Source organism: Muscardinus avellanarius, assembly GCF_963383645.1.
Source record: "Muscardinus avellanarius genome assembly, chromosome: 20".
Taxonomy (NCBI): domain Eukaryota; kingdom Metazoa; phylum Chordata; class Mammalia; order Rodentia; family Gliridae; genus Muscardinus; species Muscardinus avellanarius.
In genome coordinates, this window is record NC_137806.1 from 12,499,790 (window position 1) to 12,519,334 (window position 19,545).

Consider the following 19,545-nt stretch of genomic DNA (forward strand, 5'->3'; position numbering starts at 1 on the left):
TTAGTAAAACCCTGTTTCAAAATAAAACGTACTAGGGATGTAGTTCAGTGGTAGAGCACCCCTGGGTTTAATCCCCAGTATAAAAAAAAAGTCCCTGGGAGCTGGGCTGCATGCGAACAGAAGGTCACAGCCCTCGATGGAGAAGGAGATGATGGAGATGGGGATGGGGATGGGGATGGGGATGGGGATGGGGATGGGGATGGGGATGGGGATGGGGATGGGGATGGGGATGGGGATGGGGAGGAGTCACAGCCAGTGCTAGGCGGATCTGTGGCTGGTGAGTTATCACTGGGCCTTATCTGTGAAAGGAGAAGGCCATGGACCCATTCAGCAAGGCAATCGGTGGGTGTACTAGTATTGGGAAGAGGTTTTAAAATGTATTAATGTATCAGTATTGGGGAAAATTTCCAATTTTGAAAATATATCGTTTATACTAAAGAAAGCCAGGACTGGCAGGAAGAAGGGACTTGTAATTTAGAAGGATAGAAAGCCAGAGCCAGGGAAGAGGTCTCTTTACATTTCTAAGGAGAGACAGATGGCCTAAGGGATGGGAGGCAGGAAGACAGGGCTGCCCCCCCTTCCGGGCAAATCCGCTGGAGACAGCAGGAAACTGGGCTAGAGACAGGGCAGCGTATCTACAGATCAGAGGACCTGCACGGACTTGATCAGGATAAAAACACTCAGTATACTGGAGTTCTTTGGTATATTCATTCGAATTGCCCCCTTGTGCCACTCTCGGGCACAGGGCTGTGACTATCTCCTATATTTCTATCTTTTTAATAAACTTCTTTAAATCTACAGCAACTGTCCACGCTATGCATATTTATTCATAGCTTAGGACAAGAACCCGCGAATTTTTTCTGTTTTGGGTCGTTTTGGGTTTGTTGTGGTTTGAGAGGAAGTGTGTCCGGGACCCTAGCAGGGGTTCCTGGGAACAGTTTCCCCACAACCATACTCTCCCAGTCCGTAACAGTGGGCGAGTGCACAGACGTGCCAAGCACTGGTCAGCCAGTCCGGCACCAAGGCCAAGCTTACAACACAAAGATTTCCCAAGTGTCTAATTTCTTCAAATTCACTGGCTTTACCCACAAAATCCATTTATTAGTAAGAATTAATGCAATACAGGAGATCAGCAAGCCCGGGTGTGTGCACCCCACCTAAGTGCACCCCAAACTCAGACCCCCAAGCAAGGAAGCAGGAGGCCTGCCCCGCAGGACAGCCTGCAGCCCCCCACGAGCCCTGGGGCCCACACACACCTGCACTCCGCACCTGACCCGGAGTTCCTGCCACCGAAAAGGAGCCAGATAAAATTTCCTAGTGTTCCTGGTAGAGTTTGAAATAATGATTACAAAAATCTTTTCACTTTTCCTATGGCTTTATTTTGGCGATACCGGGGATGGGACGCAGGGGCATTCTACCGCCAAGCTACATCCTTATCCTTTTTTATTATCTTGAAACAGGGTCTAAGTTGCAGAGGGCCTCACTCAGTAGCTGAGGCTAGCTGCGAACCCGCGCTTCTATCTCAGCCTCCCACGTACTGGGATTTTAAGTGTGCCCAGCTTCTCCTATGACTTTTTTGTGTGCGGGTGTGTGGTACTAGGGACAGAACCCAGGGGCATTCTACCTTTGAGCTATACCCCCAACCCTATTTTTCTTATTTAATTTGAGACCAGGTCTCACTAAGTAGCTGAGGCTGGCTGTGAACCTGCGATCCTCCTGTCTCAGCCTCCCAAGTACAGGGATTACAAGCGTGCGCCACCACAACTGGCTCCCATGACATTTTTTAAATGCAACTAACACTGAGAGGATAATTTAACAGACCCCTGTGTATCTCGCACTGGGTGTGTGTGTGTGTGTGTGTGTGTGTGTGTGTGTGTACGTGCCCACTCGCATGTGTGGTGCTTGGGGATGGAACCCAGAGGCAATCTACCTCCGAGCTACACACCTGGGATTATTCTGACACAGGGTCTGAGTTGCTGAGGCTGGCCGCAAACCTGCGATCCTCCTGCTTCAGCCTCCCAAGTACTAGGATTACAAGCATGTGCCGCCTGGCGCTCTCAGTGTTCTCATCCCAGTGTTCTCATACAGGAACTGGTATATGCAGAGGACCCACCAGCTGCCCTGTGGCAGGGCTGGGGGAGGGGGAGGCTTAGCCCCCGCAGCCCTGTGCTAACACGGCAGGCTGTAACACTTGGATCGGGACGTCAAACAGCCTAAGTGAGTCAAGGTACAGTAATGGTCTTTCTTTAAGGATAAATCCGAATCACTTCTGCTCACACACTCACTAGAAATTGCCTATTCAAAAAGCCACACACTGACAACTGTCCTTTCAGAGGCTATTTACTCCAGCTACAAACTAGTACTTTGTAGGGAAGCATTTTGCTCACGTGCTCGTGAATCTTTCAGAATTTACCTAACTCGGGGCTTGAGCGTGTAAACACATATTACTTTTGGTTTCTACTGGGGACTGAACTGTACCGCAGAGCTACGCCCCCAACCCTTTGGTTGCTCTGAATCCGGGTCTCACTAAGTTGCCGGGGCTGTCCTCAAACCTGCAGTCCCATCTCAGCCTCGCACTGCTGGGATCGCAGGCAGGCACCAACACACGCAACTGTGTATTATCTTTAAGCGCATTCCTTTTTTACTCCAAATCTTCCCATTATGTCAAAATAACCCATAACATCAGTAAAAAAAAAAATAGCGGCCCAAAATATAACTACGAGCCGGGTGTGGTGGCGCATGCATGTAATCCCCGCGCTTGGGAGGCTGAGACAGGAGGATCGCACAGGTTCGAAGCCAGCCTCGGCTACTTAGTGAGGCTCTCAGCAACTTAGTGAGACCCTGTTTCCAAATAAAACATAAAAATAGGTCTGGGAGTGTAGCCCGGAGGTAGAAAGCCTCTGGATTCCACCCCCAGTACCACCAAAAACTAAAGTTATATATATGAGATATATTAAAACAACTTTCCCTTCACAGAATTCCTCTTCCAATTCTAATAATTGAAGTAATTTTCCAAGATGAAACTTCTAAAAACTTCCTTGACATTAAATAGGGCTTATGATAGCACAGAAGTTTGGTGAAACACGTAATATCTACATAAATGCCAATATTATATCTGTGCATATTTTGCTAAATGAGATTTTTTTTTTTTTTTTTTTTGCGGGTCTGGGGATGGAACCCAGGGGCATTTGACCTCCGAGCTACACCCCCTGCCCTATTTTTTATTCTTTATTTTGAAAATAGGTCTCACTGGGTTGTAGAGGGCCTCACTAAGTAGCCGGGGCTGTCCGAGAAACGCGATCCTCCAGTCTCAGCCTCCCAAATGCTGGGTTTATAAGTGTGCCACCACGCCCGGCTTCTAAATGGGAAATTTAGAATAACATCGTCAAACCTGAGGTCCACTGGACATGCGGAGGAGTTCAGAGAAGCTTACACAGGCGCATTCTGGGGGCCGTGGTGCCCAAGTCAGAGGACAGGGAAACTCGGGAGCGGAGGCCCGTACACTCAGTACCCGGGACCCGAGTGGGCAGTGTCCCTTGCTTCACTTGCCCACAGCCCCACACACGCTGACCAGCACCGCAGACGGACAGACAGTCCCCGGGGCAGTGCGCAGCCCAGCAACGCTGGCTTCCCCATCTGGAACCGCAGCCCCGTTCTGGATCAGAGGCGAACAGGAGCGATGGGTGCGCGGCAAGCAGGCAGGAAGCTCGGCCCTCCGCAGAAGCGGGCGCAGCGCTCCAGGCTGGGAGAGCGTTTTAAAGCAGGACTCAGAACCATCAGGTTCCATTACAATTTTTAAAGTTTTTGTCATGCCCCAATTTGCCCTCATTCTGGAAGCTGGCACTAAAGAGAAGAATCTACTGACCTAAGGAATTGGCGATTTAAGTAAATGCCAACTTCAAACCCTACATGGATGGCCAGCACCCCTTCACGTGTTAGACTGCCTTCCGCGCAGCAGGAAGGCTGGGAGTATGATTACTGGACGGTTGGTCGAAAGCATCTGTGACAGAGCTTTCCAGTCTTCTACACCGTCCTTCAGGACATGCTGGGGGTTTTTTAATTGGAACTTTAATTACTCTACCTGAGAAAGAGAGAACAACAAGATGTATTTCATGTACCAAACGTGCTGACAAAGTCAGCTAATCTCTAACTAATAAAAGAGCACTTTATTGTACAATAATATCTACTTTCAGATACTCCGAGCCTGATGCACAGAGGACACCTGGGGCTTTCATTCAGGGCCAACACCAAGCTCCTTAGCCTGCCGGCCGGCCACTCCCCACACACGGCTCACTTTGGACGGAGGGGAATGAGTTGGCTAACTACCGCTCTGCGGCCTGGGGTTAGTTAACACTGAGCAAACGAGCAGCAGAGAAACGGGCCAGGCACGTGGGTGTGCAGGGAGGGAGCCCAGAGCATCGCCAGGCTGGGCGGCGCCCTACTCAGAGGTCACCAGCAAGTGCAGCTATTACCGTACCTCAGTCTGCAGAGTCCAGGGAAAGAATAAACATGACCCATTTATTCATCCACAGCTGAAACTGGGCCTGGGTTATGAGTCACCCAGGGCTCCAGCCAGACCCAGTGAAGGAGCACAGAGCAGACAGAAACAGACACCAGGGAGCGGCTCCCAGTGAGATAACATAGAAAGAAGTCTCTGACCTTCAGATAAACCTTACAGAGAGTCCAATGAGCATCGTAAAGGCTCCTTATCACTGACCAGAGCAGCAGGCAAGATGTGAACTCTTATACTGGAGTCGGGCTTCAAAGAAGGCCTAACAGAAAGGCTGGGCGTGTTTGTAACCCCAGCATTTGGGAGGCGGAGACAGGAGGCTCCAGGTTCGCGGACAGCCTCGGCTACTTAGTGAGGACCTTTGCAACTCAGTGAGACCCTGTCTCAAAATAAAGAAAAAATAGTGAGTGCATCGCCTTGTCAAAGTTACTCGCCTTGCCGGGCGTGGTGGCACACGCTTGTAATCCCAGCATTTGGGAGGCTGAGACCTGGAGGATCATGGTTTGCGGACAGCCTCAGCTACTTAGTAAGGCCCTCTGCAACTCAGTGAGACCCGGTTTCAAAACAAAGAATAAAAAATAGGGCAGGGGGTGTAGCTCGGAGGTTGAATGCCCTTGGGTTCCATCCCCAGACCCGCAAAAAAAAAAAAAGTTACTCGCTTTCTGGCTTCAGGTTTTCAGAAAGTGGGAATAAGTGTGGAGAAATAGAAGCTCTAATACATTGTTGTGGGATTGCAAGTTGGTGCAAACACTTTGGAGAACAGTATAGAAGATCCTCAGAAGAAGGAAAACTAACTTACCAAATGATCCAGCAATACCACCTCTGGGTATCTACCAAAAAGAATGAAAACCGAAATACCAAACTAATGCATGAGCAACCATGTGCATAGCTGCACAGATCATCATTGCCAAACTGTGGAGCCAGCCAAGATGTCCTTCAATGGAGGAGTGGATTTCAAAACCATGTGATATGTACACAATGGAATTTTGCCCAGCCATAATGGAGAACAAAATTATGGCATTTATGGTGAAATGTCACAAAAAATAAAAAATCAGATGCTTTTCTTAATGTGCCAAGTATTAGGGAGAAATGGGTAACAGGAGGAACTCTAGATGAAGAAGGGACCCTGCAGAGGAGCAGTGAAGGTGACATATCTGAGGGGAGAAGAGGGGGAGGAGGGAAACTCTAAAGCACACGACGTGCGTAAACACATCAAAGTCCATCAGGAAGCCAAGCAGGGGTAGGAGGGATGGGAGGGAAGGGGTTAGAGATCGGGTGGGGCTGACTGGGCGATGTGTGCGTGTATATCTCCACAAGTTTTTTATCACATTGAGATGCATGACTACAATACACTAATAAAAATTTATTTTAAAAATAGGGCTGGGGGTGTAGCTCAGAGGTAGAATGCCCCTGGGTTTCATCCCCAGTACGGAGGAGGAGGAGGATTAACAGCGTGGTCCCACAGGGACACACCGAGGAGAGGTCAGGTGCAGCGGGCAGGGTGCTCCTGGGGGCAAACCTTGCCTTTTAAAAGAGGAAAAGAAGAGAAGAGGCCGGGCGTGGTGGCGCACGCTTGTAATTCCCGCGCTTGGGAGGCTGAGACAGGAGAATCGCACGGGTTCAAAGCCAGCCTCGGCTACTTAGTGAGGCTTTCAGCAACTTAGTGAGACCCTGTTTCCAAATAAAATATAAAAAAGGTCTGGGAGTATAGCCTGGAGGTAGAAAGCCTCTGGGTTCCTCCCCCAGTACCACCAAAAAAAAAAAAAAAAAAAAGAAAAAAAGAGGAGAAGAAAGGAATGGCTCGGCCATCTGAGCAGACTGCCGACGCTCTCATGGGTCCTCATTCCAAGCCATTGCTTTTTCCTCTTCTGAGCATGAGAGTGGAGTCAGGCCTACCGCACCCAGTGGGGGCTCGCCAAGGATAGCCCCCAAAAGCAAAGGCACCAAAGAGTCTTAGCCAACCTCTCACTTCCCAGTTTCCTTCCAAAACCTGTGTGTGTGTGCGCGCACATGTGTGTGTGTGTGTGTGTGTGTGTGTGTGTGTGTGTGTGTCTGAGGTTTGAATCCTCAGAACCCTCATTCTGCCTCTGAGCTATACTCCCAGCCCTATTTTTTATTCTTTATTTTCAAACAGGTCTCGCTGAGTTATGGCTGGCCTCGCTAAGTAGCTGAGACTGGCGATCCTCCTGTCTCAGCCTCCCAAATACTGGGATTATAAGCATGCATCAGCACACCTGGCTCTTAAACTACCACTGACTACTGTAGTATGCAAATTTTCACCTAATTAGATAGGGCAGAGCTAAGTTTGATATTATAGAAATCAGAAGTTATACTTGAAATATGAGCTGTATGTAAGTTTGGAACTGAAATGCTAAAGAACACACAACTCTCATGACACAGGAAGAAGAAAGGAAGATCTAACGTTTCAATACTGACAGAGCAAAGTAGTATCACAAAACCTAAGAGCATATCGTGTCTACCACGCTCCCAAAGGTCTGGTGAAATGCCAGCTCCCACCAAGCCATGGTTGAGCTCACCTGTAATCACAGTACTTGGGAGGCTGAGATGGGAGGATCACAAACCTGAGGCCAGCCTCAGCAATTTAGCGGGGCCCTGCCTCAAAATTAAGAAGCAAAAAGGGACAGAGATGCTGCCAGGAGACAGAATGCCCCTGGGCTCAATCTTCAGCACGGGAAGGAAGGTGCAAGTTACCTTCCCCCAGAGGCTTTGGGAAGCCGCTGAGCAGGGTTTAGAGAAACCGCCCATCTTTTTCCTTCTAGAGACACCTTAGGCTCTAACGCTGCCCCATAATGAGGAAGTCTAGTTAACTTTACTTAATCCCTGTTAAGACATTTATAAAATGCATTAGAAACCCCGTCCCTTTCTGTGAGTGGTTACACGTGTAATAAGTCATCTGTCCATCTTGCTTGCTTCTAAGCTGGAAAAATATTTAAGAGCGTCGTTCTAGGATATAATAGTGGACTGAGTTCTAACTGTGCAAGTTCCCGTGTCAGAGTGAGGTGACTTCGCAGCTCTTAACCGAGAAAGAGCATGTCGAGCGTTCCCCGTGCGATCCAGACAACACAGCGCCTCTCCTCCTGCCGCGGGAAACACAAGTCAGCCACAAGTCAGCCACGCCCGCCACGCCCGCGCACTCCGAGTCACACTGGATACGGCACCCCAGACACGAGGGAGGAGACGGCTGCTCCCGCCTCACGACAGGCCCTTCCCCAGGGCTCCGGCAGCACTCAGAACACGCGTGTTTTAGGGTTTCATGACAAACTGGCGCGTCCCGCTTCTGCGAGCCAGGCCTGCGTCTTTCTCATTAACAAGAAGCGTCGGCATCACCGTGCAGAGGAAGCGGGCCTCAAGATGCCGCTCTGCTGCGGCCAGCCGCGCCCTTCACGGGGATGTGAACTCCTGAGACAGCACCGCTCAGCACGTGGCCCTCACGCACACGCACACGCGCACGCACACGAGACGTGCCGAGCCTCCAGGTCCTCTCCATTCCAAACCCACCCGGGCGCCTCAGCCCCAACATTTGGACTCGGTTCACAATGACCTCGGCCCACACGGGCAGGGCAGTCCTAGGATGCCGGGCCCTGTGCTCTCTGCACACTCCCTGTAGAGGGAAGGTTTCCAACAGATGAGCTATATTTTAAACTTACTGCTTTCAAAAGTTCATGTGTTGATTTTTGGGTTCTTTTGTTTGTTTGTGTTTGCAGCACTGGGGATGGAACCCAGGGGCATTCTGCCTCGGAGCTACACCCCCCGCCCTACTTTTTTTTTTCCAATTATTCTTTATTTTGAAACAAGGCCTAAGTCCTGTCTCGTACTCCCAAGTACTGGGATTACGAGTGCGCGCCACCACACCCAGCTGTTTTGAGTTCCCTAAATTAACTTTGGGCTGGCGATCCTGCTGGTCCACTGCTCAGCAATCTTGTCGGGATAGCGTTCTAGGGGAGATTTTCTACATAATCAAGATGGAGACTTGGATATGTACCTAATCACCACCCAGGTGTCAAACGACTGAAGCCCATGGACTGACTAGACCGTATATGGCGTGCTATGTGGGAATTCAAACTTTTCAGAAGCCATGTTATGATTTTTGTTAAGATAGGGTTAGTCACTCTGGCTAGCGACTAAACTCCCACTGAATGAACCAAAACTGCCCAATATTTGTTTCAATTTTCTTAACCCCTCCCCATTTAACACCTGACCTCAAGTAGATCTCAGCTGGGCGATCATAGCTCAGTTCTAACTACATCCCCCTGCCCCCACCCCCGGCCCTGAAAGAGCACTCGTGCTGAATTACTGCTTCTAAGGAAACCTGTCCTCGAACGTCAGGTGCACACCTGAAGTCATGTGGCTGCTACGGCATCACCTGCTTCTAGCACCCAGAGGGACGAGTCGTGCTTGAGAAAAAGAGCGACACCTTCCTTTTCCATGGGCGTCGCTAGGACCTGCCCCCAGGAGCACACCTCACCTGTGCGGCTCCCGACTTCCTAATTTAAAAGCGTGTTTGCAAGAGCTGAGTATCGCTGGTCTCCCTGCCAACGCTAGGCCGACAAGCGATCAGAACCTCTTCGGGCAGGAAGTTAGACACGCCCTCGGAGTTTAGTTAAAGTGGGTTCGGGCAGGGCCCGCAGAGGCCGCCTTTTGGGAACCATGCTGCGGACTCCTTAGCAACAAGGCGCTCCTGCTGAAACTCAAGTGTCACATAGGACGCCGGTCCCACCCTCAGACGCAGGGCTTCACCTCCTGCTTCCCCACAGGAGCAGATTCCACCACCCACAGCAACAGCCATGCTGGCAGGAAGTTCCTTGCGATCCTCCTCGTCTCTGCGTTTCCACTTCCCAAACTCTCTACGTGGAAGGGTTAATTTCCCAAAAATAAGTTTTACTGTGTCTGTAATCAAAGTGCACTGGTTGGAACAAAACGTTTTCACACTCAAGTAAATCAGGATTTGAGAATTTTTAATCAGCAAACACCCAAGAGCTGTCACTTGTGGAGGTCAGGGGTGCTTCCGAAATGGAGGCCCAGCCTGGCGCAGCTTTGATTTTCAGTGCGCTCGTGTTCTCTGCGGCGATAAGGAAATAGGGGAAGAATACTGAAATAAAACAAGACTTAGCAGACACGCAAAGCCCAAAGCACAGAACTGATCGTACACATTCGTGTCCACTGCCCTAAACCTTGAAAGATAACCATCCCTAAGCAAGTGCCAGAAGCCTGCCACTCAGCTGGGCTGATTTCGGGTTGTAGGAGGAGATGGTTCAGAATCATCAGTGTTCGCGACTCAACAAAGCACCCTTCTATCCAGAGACCACAGGGGGCGCACAAAACCTACGCCACTCACCCGAAAATAGTTTAAGGGCCGTCACGGTGAGGTTTTTCCTGTTTTGTTTTCTGGTAGTAGAATTTTAATCCAGGGGAGGGGGAAGCTTCAACCTCCAACCTACACCCTCAGCCCTTTGTCTTACTTTATTTTCAAACAGGGTCTTACCAAGTTGTTGAGGCTGACCTCAAACCTGCAATCCTCCTGCCTCAGCCTCCCATCCACTAGGATTATAGGCAGGTGCCACCAGACCTGGCAGGGTTTTACTTTAACCTATTATTTGACTTGGGTGATTAAAATAGCATAAAAGGTATTAAGAAGAGTAATTTAACTTGTAACCGATGGTGCTTTTAAATATATGTGTGTGTGTGTGTGTGTGTGTGTGTGTGTGTGTATAGTTTTAACAGCCTAAAGAGATCCTACATACAGACAGTAAAGCAACAGACCAAGAAGGCGCAATCAGACTCACCTCCTCTCGTTTCTGTCTAGTAGCCTACCAGTTCCTCCTTAGAAAGGCACGCTACTCCAAGCCTATGGAACAATATCCCTACGGAACTTACATAAACACTAATTTGCTTTAATTCTACTATTTTGTCCGCTCACAAAAGTCAACCCATCTTTTACTGGGATGCCTGGGTTCACGACCTTAGATAACACAGCAGATGTTAGCTTTGAGACGCATGTGTTAACACCCTTGTAATAAATAAACACACGTGAATACTCCACTCCTCGAGTAGACTGATGTTTCAAACAACAGAGAAATTTGAAGCCACTGATCCCGAGACTTTTTCAAGATAATCCTATGGAATAAACGCGAGGGCGGTTACTTTCCACCCCTAAGAAAATGTCAAGTTTCAGTACCAACCTGCCTTCTGCTGGTTTTTGAAGTGGCTCTTTTGAGGTTCAGGGACCGTGAAGCCCTCAGGGCCTTCACCGAGTCCTTCCTGGAGGTACCAGAGAAGGAGTGGTACCTCTCTGCAGGCATCCTCTTGGCCCTGTCTGCCGCCTCCATCCCTCAGCAAGGCCGCATCCACACTGTCCCGACCTCAACACTAACCAGACTCAAAGGATCCCAAGAAACAGTCCTCACTGTCTGGCTCAAGCTCCAGGGAAGGGCGACGGCCCACGGGCGGGCGGAGACTGGGAGAGCCGGCGCCACGGAAGCCTCCACGGCCCACAGAGCATATGGCAGCCCGTCCCTCACCAGCCCAACAGGCCTGGAGAAAAACAGGGCGTCGCAACACCTGGAGTCAGCTGGGTGTGAGTAAATACCTCGGGTTCAGAGACGTCTCTTTAACCCACTCGCTGCCAGACAGATGGCGGCCACGGGTCAGGAGCCAATCGTGGGACTGGCTGGTTACGCTCCGTGACTCTCTTCCAGTGAGAGGAGTGGTGGAGCCGACGCCCAGGTGCACACAATTTACTCAGAAATACACAAAAGAACCTTCCCGCGCGTCCTTCCCGCTTCCATGCCCTTCCCAAAGGCAGCAAGAACAGCCTCCCTCTACTTCTGGGGGCCCAGGGCGCCGCTGGTAGGGGAGAGACGGTGGGAAGGGGACCCAGGATGGCACGGCTGGCAGAACGCGTGCACGGCGTGCGCAGGGCCCGGGCTCCACCCCTAGCACACGGGGGAAAGAAGTTTTCTGAAGACACAGGACAGTACAGAGATGGGTCTCGGCAAAGCATTCTGTGAATATTCACAGTACAGCACCACCAATCCCAGAGCCACGCACTGACCCTAACCCAGGAATTGAGGCACAGCACACTTAAAAGGAACATTCTTTCAGCCGGGCACGGTGGCGCACACTTGTAATCCAGGCGCTTGGGAGGCAGAGACAGGAGGATTCCGCAGGTTCAAAGCCAGCCTCAGCTACTTTTTTGCAATGAACAGTATTGCCCCGCCAGAGGTTGGAAAAAAAAACAAATTCAGCCCTTTGCAAAGGCAGCAGGAGGAGCACCTACCAGGCGTGTTCACTGAAGGAGGAATGTTCCAGGCTGCACACAAAGGCTGGCCTCGGAGCCAGCCCCAGGGGTCAGGGAGCACTGCACACCTGGGCCGGCCTGAACTCACCTGCCAGGTAGCCGGCCTGCATGCCCCACCTCCACACAATTCTCTTTAAAAAGCATCTGGAATTAAATTATGCTTCCAAAATAAAGAATAAAAAAATAGGAGGTGTAGCTTGGAGATAGAACGCCCTCAGGTTCCATCCCCAGTACCAAAAAAAGAAAAAAGAAAAGAAAACTAAGCACCCGAGAGCAAGCACTTGCCACCGGACTGTGCCCTTGGAAAGGACAATCGCTCAGTAATCTTGTGAAAGAACACAGGCCGGCCTGTACTCTATGCACTGACACCACAAACCTCAGAATCCTGAAGAGTCATCTCCCGCTCTCGTTCTGGAAGAGTCTCTGCTTTTGTCCCATGTTTTGATTACATTAATTAAGTGCTCCCTGAGCGGTCAGCAAGCGCTTGCCGCTCTCATACCACAGGCCGACGGCTGCCGCAAATGCCGGCTGGCTTTCTGAACGTCATCGTCAATGTTTCAGTAAACCTTCAGTATATATCTAAAATATATTTTAGGCCGGGCCTGGTGGCGCACGCTTGTAATCCCCACGCTTGGGAGGCTGAGACAGGAGGATCGCACAGGTTCGAAGCCAGGCTCAGCTACTTAGTGGGGCTCTCAGCAACTTAGTGAGACCCTGTTTCCAAATAAAGTCTAAAATAGGTCTGGGAGCTGGGCGTGATGGCACACACTTGTAATCCCAGCATTTGGGAGGCTGAGACTGGAAGACTGGTTCATGAACAGCCTCAGCTACTTAGTAAGGCCCTCTGCAACTTAGTGAGAACCTGTCTCAAAATAAAGAATAAAAAAATAGGGCAGGGGGTGTAACTCAAGGGTCAAATGCCCCTAGGTTCCACCCCTAGACTGGCCAAAAAAAAAAAAAAAAGTCTGGTAAAGCCCAGAGGTAGAAAAGCCCCTGGGTTCTACCCCCAGTACCACATACATACATACATACATACATACATACATATATATGTTTTAGAGATACAACTAGTGCCTCAAGTCTGAAAGAGTAATCTGTTTACAGATTTTCAAGTTGTTTTTCTTTCAAAAAAAAAACACAACTAAGTTTTGTGCTCCTCATTGGTATAAAAATGTACTAGTATTTTCCATCCTGTCGAGGGCTAGTGTCGAGTCAAGGGTGTGACCGTCAGCGGAACCAAGCAAGCGTACTGGCTGGAGTGTCTGAACTCCTGCCGCGCGGAAGCACCTACGGTTTCCAAACTCAAATCTCCAGCCCCGGTCTCTCCCCGGGCATCAGAATGGCACGTCGAGTGACTGCTTGACACCTGGCCCGGGGTCTCAGCAGCATCTCCGCATCAGTCAAGGTCCCAGCTGAAGGCTCAGCCCCAGCACGAATCCTCGCTCCTCTTCCTCCCATAGAAGGAACGTGGTGGCTGTCCTCGGGGCATCCACTGACACGCGGAAGTCTTCCTGCACCCTCGGCCTCACGTCGGGGCTCCCGTCTCCAACACACTCGGCCCCCTCTGCAGCCCCGACTTCCACATCACCCTCTCCCACACCTGCCTCCTCTCCTGCCCAGCTGCGATGCCTTCTTCCAAGCAAACTGCAAAGCATACATCTGGCGATGCCAGGACAAGCCCACAGGCAGCCCACCAAGTCTAGCTGACTGTATTGCATTTAGTATCAGGGTCCAGAGATCCTTAGCACAGCCTCTGGACGCCCCGGTGTGCCCCAGCTCCCCACCCCGTCCACCCCCTGCATCCCGGACACCCTGGTGCCCCTGAGCCGCCAACCCGCAACCTCCGTCCAGAGCAGGGATTTTAATCTGCTCCTCTCTCCGCCCACAGCCTCTGCCCAGCTGTACTTGGGAGACTGAGACACGAGGATTGCAGGTTCGAGGCCAGCCTTAGCAACTAGTGAGACAACCTACAGAGACCCTGTTTCAAGATATAAATAAGGCTGGGAGCAGAGCTTGGAGGTAAAATGCCCCTGGGCTCAATCCCCAGTACCACAAAAAATAAAAATAAAAAGGGGAGCATATCTCAGAGGTAGGATGCGCCTGGATTCAGTCCCTAGGATACAAAAATAAAAACAGAAACACCACCGTGACAAGATAGGTACCACATTCTACTGCTTTCAGATACGAAAGCTGAGGCCAGAGAGGTTAGGTAATCTGCCTAGCCTCGTAAAGAAGTTATGGGGCCGCGATGCAAAGGCAGACAGCGTGCTCCGGTCCCACCAGAGAAGCCGCGGCCTGTGAGGCAACACCCGGGCCATGCGCGTTACACCCACCCCCACGCCTACGACTAACGCGGCCAGAAAAGCACGATCTGCCCTGGCTCTGGGGAGCACCGGGCGGCGAGCCTCTGAGGCTTCACCCAAGGCAGGTCCAGCGAGGTCGTAGGAGCCGTGCCAGGGGCCGCCCCAGGCGCTCGCCCTTCCCGTCACCCACGCCAGAGATGGTACGACTCCCCCCCGCCGACGCCCGCCTGGCTGCCCGCCCGCGTAGGACGAACTGTGGCCGCAAAAACCTTTCGGGGTTGGGAAATAATCTCTTTGAAATTTGACATTTAGTGTTCTACTTGACAGTGTAACTTCAATATTCTCGCCCTTAGATTCTCAAATCTGTTTAGGAGGAAAGTAATCAAGTCATCTTGCTGCTGAAATTTCTACAAATGATTTCAACTCCAGGTTATCAGACTTAAAATCATCCCCTTCCTATGCCAGCTAAGATTAAAGCTTAAAAAAAATAAGGTTTCTATTCTTTAGGTATATTTAGACCTGCCCAATACAATCTTCATATTGGAATTAGGCAGAACTATTGAAAATTATAAATGGACACATCACTGATACTTTTTCTTTTTATTTTTGGCACTAGGGACTGAACGCAGGGGTGTCACCTCTGGGCTACACCTCAAGCCCTGTACTTTGAAACAAGGCTGGACTCTAAGTGTCCAGCCACCTACGCCAGCCTCTCAAGTACTATAGTACAGGGAAGCCCTGATGGCCTAGCACTGGACACTTCTTAGTTTGACCCTTCAAACTTTCCCAATGGATATGCATATTTCTGTTACAATTCCACCACACTTTTACACACAGTTCCAACCAGCTTTTCAACAAAGCCACCCAATTCACAACTTTACCCACGCCTCCGTCATGGACTAGGCCAGGCCGACACCTCAGAGGCACTGGAGCCACGGAGCGGACCCCGAGCCTGCCGGCCTGGCCACAGAGCTCAGCCCGCCTGGGCAACCAGGTAGAAAACACGCGCCTCGGAGACATTCCCATGCAAGGCATGGTTTCAAGTTGGGTGGGCCTCAAGGGCCACCGGGGAGAGTTTTATAGTGCAGGTGGCAGGAGGGATGCAGTCTCCCTCCCGGAGCTGGGCATCTTCATTTATTTTTTTTTTTATTTTATTTTATTTGCAGTACTAGGGATAGAACCCAAATGTGTTCTACCTCCAAGCTATACCCCCAGCCCTATTTTTTTTATTATGTATGAAACAGGGTCTCACTGAGTTGCAAAGGGTCTAAGTAGCTGAGGCTGGCCACAAACCACGATCCTCCTGTCTCAGCCTCCAGAATGCTGAGGCCCCACACCCGCCGGCTGGAAATCTTCCTTTTAAACCTGCCTGGGGGGTGGGGGGGTCGTCACCAAACAGAATCTTTTTTAGAAGAACTGTATTATCTAGGAGAAGCATAACGCTTTGTTTTGAATTTAAAAACAAAACAGGTGTCAAGATCCCCCTCGCAGTGGCGCCCAGAGTTGAAAGCACTCCAGGAGGAGCTCCTGGGAGTCACGTTTCAGAGCCATGGAGACAGCTGCCTGCCCCACGGTGCTGGCGTGAACCATGCATCTAGCACCTGTGGGAACGGGCGCTGGGTGCGGGTCGGCAATCTCATTACCAGACACGGCAACGAGGTGCGGGTCGGCAGTCACATTACCAGACACAGCAATGAGGTGCGGGTCGGCAATCTCATTACCAGACACAGCAACGAGGTGCGGGTCGGCAGTCACATTACCAGACACGGCAACGAGGTGCGGGTTGGCAATCTCATTATCAGACACGGCAACGAGGTGCGGGTCGGCAGTCACATTACCAGACATGGCAACGAGGTGCGGGTCGGCAATCTCATTACCAGAAACGGCAACTCGGAACAACTCCTCTGTGGTTGTAAATCACTCACGGTATTTTTAATCAAATATATATAAATATTCTCCCACCCCTGACCCTTTGCTGGGATGTGAACCCACGGGCCCTCTGCCAATAAGTCACACCCTTTTGTTTTGTTTTTTTGTGGTACCAGGAATGGAACCCAGGGGCTTTCTATCTCCGGGCTACACTCCCAGACCTATTTTAGACTTTATTTGGAAACAGGGTCTCACTTAGTTGCTGAGAGCCTCACTCAGTAGCTGGGGCTGGCTTTGAACCCATGCGATCCTCCTGTCTCGGCTTCCCAAGCACTGGGATTACAAGTGTGCGCCACCACGCCCGGCTCATCCTAGTTCTTTTTATTGTTTGAGATAGGGTCTCACTAAGTGGCTGAAGTAGCCTTAAACTTACGCTCCTGGCTCGGCCTCCAGGGTACAACCCTCCCCCATATGATCTATAGGTGTGTGTATACACTCGCCAGCCTGCGCTATATTCACAAATGTATATAAGAAATAACAAAATCAAGCCGGGCATGGTGGCCCATGACTGTCATCCCAGGACTGGGGAGGTCGAGACAAAAGGATCCCCGGGGTCAGAGCCAACACAAGAACTGATCATGGTGGCCCAAGCTTGTAATCCCAGTACTTGGGAGGCTGAGACAGAAGGATCGCAGGTTCGCGGCCAGCCTCAGCTCCTCAGGTTCTGTGCGCAAGACCCTGTTTCAAAACAAAAATCAACATGGCTGGAGGTAGAATGCCCCTGGGTTCAATCTCAAGTACCAAAAAAGAGAAATGCAGACATGGATGTGACCCAACAACTGGGCTCTCGCAGCTCTCAGACCCACAGCAGTGGCCGGGGCGAGACAAAGCAGCAGCACCTTGCCTGAACGAGCGTCCCGCAGGCCAGGCCGGTTTCCACCCTCCTGGGGTGGCCAGGCAGGACCAACACCCTGTGCTGCTCCAGGGCGTTACATGAGCAGGGGGATGTCCCAGGCAGGAAGCTCGGCACAGCTGGACGACACACGTCGCTGGCCAGCCTTTTGCAGCCTCAGTCCAGTCAGACGCAGAAGATGAGGCCCACAGCTCTGCAAGCCGGCCCAGCCTCACATCTCAGGGCCAGCAAGAATTTGCTGACCTTCATACACAAAGCCAAACATCCCGCCACAAATGCTCCTCATTCCTTCCCAGGGTGCAGCAGGAAAACCACATCCGCCCTCCTCACGCCAAAGCCTCAGGTGACATTGAAGGCACCGCCCGCCCCGTGTTGAGAAACAGGCAAAGCAAGGGAGAGGGCTGGGAAGGAGCGGCCAGGAGTCCTGCCTGGCCTGGGGCCAGGACTCACACCGTGGACATCCCACGCGGAGACAAAGTCTTCCTAGTGAGGGGTTGAGTGGCCAAGGGAGATAGGGTTTGGAGGAAATGGGGAGGGGGCAAGGAAACCTTTCTGCAACGCTATTTCAATTTTAAAAGCTGCAATTGCCGGGCGTGGAGGTGCACGCTTGTCCTCCCAGCATTCGGGAGGCTGAGGCAGGAGGATCACAGGTTCATGGCCAGCCTCAGCTACTTAGTGAGGCCCTCTGCAACTCAGTGAGACCCTGCTTCAATATAAAGAATAACAAGTAGGGCTGGGAGTGTAGCTTGGAAATAGAATGCCCCTGGGTTCCATCCCCGGTACCGCAAAAATAAATAAATAAAAATACAAGGCTTCAATTTAGGAATTCCAAAACCTGGGGTCTAGGGCCCAGGCATGGAGAAAAGCATTATGCCCTGGCATTCAAGGAACCAGAGATTCTTGAGACTCCCTGTAAAACAAAAGCGACTCGTGGTCAGAGCACAAAGGAAGTCCTCCCACGTGCGCACCCCTCCCTCCCTCCCTCCCAGTCCCTGCGAATGGTGAATGATGTAGCAGCAGCCGCCAGGCTGGAACTCACCCGGTCCTTGTCATCCGCCACGTCACAGAGGATGTCGTCCAGGTCTAGGATGCCGCCATCTCCGTGCTCCAAGCGATGCACCTGAATCCAGTAGCTCGCATCCTACACCAAGAACAGAGGGAGCAAATGTAACAGGCCAGCCTCAGCATCGCCCAGGAAAGCCAACAGGTTGACTGAACTTCCTGCCCCTTGAACAGAATACACCATATCCACAGGATTCAACAGTATTGCTGCAAAGGATAAATTCTGGCAGCTCCCTAACTTTGCTGAGTTAATTTCCCTTTTATTATAGATGAGTGCATCCTCTCTCTGGGCTCAGATACTGATAAACCTTATGACAGGAACTGCAGAAACCAGCAAAATTCACCGCGTAAGAAGTGATTTTTTTAGTGTACTTATGAAGTCCTTCAGTGCAATCTACATAAATATTCTAAAAAGCAAGCAACATGTAGTCTGTCTGAAAACCCCATATCTTTGCTAATCTCTGAAACCTAAGTCGCACATCATGGTAGCTCAGAGTCCTCCTTACAGAAGCACCAGAGATGCTCAGGATGAAGACTGCTGGCAAGACCACGGGTGGACAGAGCCGGACCAGGAGAATGTGCGGCGAGCACCGTCACCACAGGCAAAATGGCATCCATGTTACAAGCACCGTGACAAAATCTGATTAACTTCATTAACGGTAAGTTTGGTTCATAGCGTGCTTCTCAACAGTGTGCTGTGGAATATTATACAGAGTTGTCAACAAATAGTATGGACGGAATACTACAGGATAATCCTGTAAGCATACGTGACCAGTTGGAAGAAAGTGACCTGCTCAATCCACTAGCCAGTGAGAAGGTGAGCACAGAAAACCCCTATTTAGAGAAGCCAGCTAAACGGCATCTAAGCACGCGACTACCACGGCGCCAGGACCCTCCACTCCGTTGAGCCCAGACATCCCGAGGGCACACAGGGAGTGACCATGATCACTGGGCACCAAGAGCCTGCCCCAAGACGCGCAGCCACCCCGGCCCGCCGCTCAGACTAAGAGCTCCATGGAGCCAGAAGTCACCCTCCCGGGGCCAACAAGGACAGCCTGGCCGGGCCAACTGCCTTAGCCTCCCACTTACTTCCAGACCGCACCTCCGACTGGCACGTTGAACTGATAGTGACCTGTGTGAATGCGAATTGAAAATGTGTGTGTTGCTGGGCGCGTGGCGCACTTTTGTAACCCCCGCCTCTGGGAGACAGACAGGAGGATCTGGGTTTGTGGCCAGCCTCAGCTATTTAGTGAGGCCCTCTGCAACGCAGTGAGACCCTGTTTGAAAATAAAGAAGAGAGCTGGGCGTGGGGGCGCACGCTTGTCATCCCAGCATTCGGGAGGCTGAGACGGGAGGGTCGTGGTTCCCAGGCAGCCTCAGCTACTTAGTGAGGCCCTCTGCATCTCAGCGTGACCCTGGTTCAAAGTAAAGAATAAAAAATAGGGCTGGGGGTAGAGCTCGGAGGTGGAATGCCTGGTACTGCAAAATAAGTAAATAAGTATCTAGCAGTGGTCCTCCCTGAGAAGTAGAACTTGGGACAAAGGAAGGAAAGGGGCATCCTCATCTTAAA

General features: G+C 51.0%; 1 protein-coding gene across 15 annotated transcripts in view; it reads right to left on the minus strand.

Annotated features, from left to right (window-relative positions):
• Positions 1-19,545, minus strand: part of PARD3 (par-3 family cell polarity regulator) — a gene marked incomplete at both ends in the record, with an annotated part of 556,932 nt that overhangs the window by 451,832 nt on the left and 85,555 nt on the right. For all 15 annotated transcript variants that reach the window (XM_080716979.1, XM_080716980.1, XM_080716978.1 and 12 more), the window contains one exon: positions 17,953-18,054. In XM_080716979.1, coding sequence (XP_080573105.1) covers positions 17,953-18,054 — 102 coding nt within the window. The remainder of the gene's footprint in view (positions 1-17,952; positions 18,055-19,545) is intronic.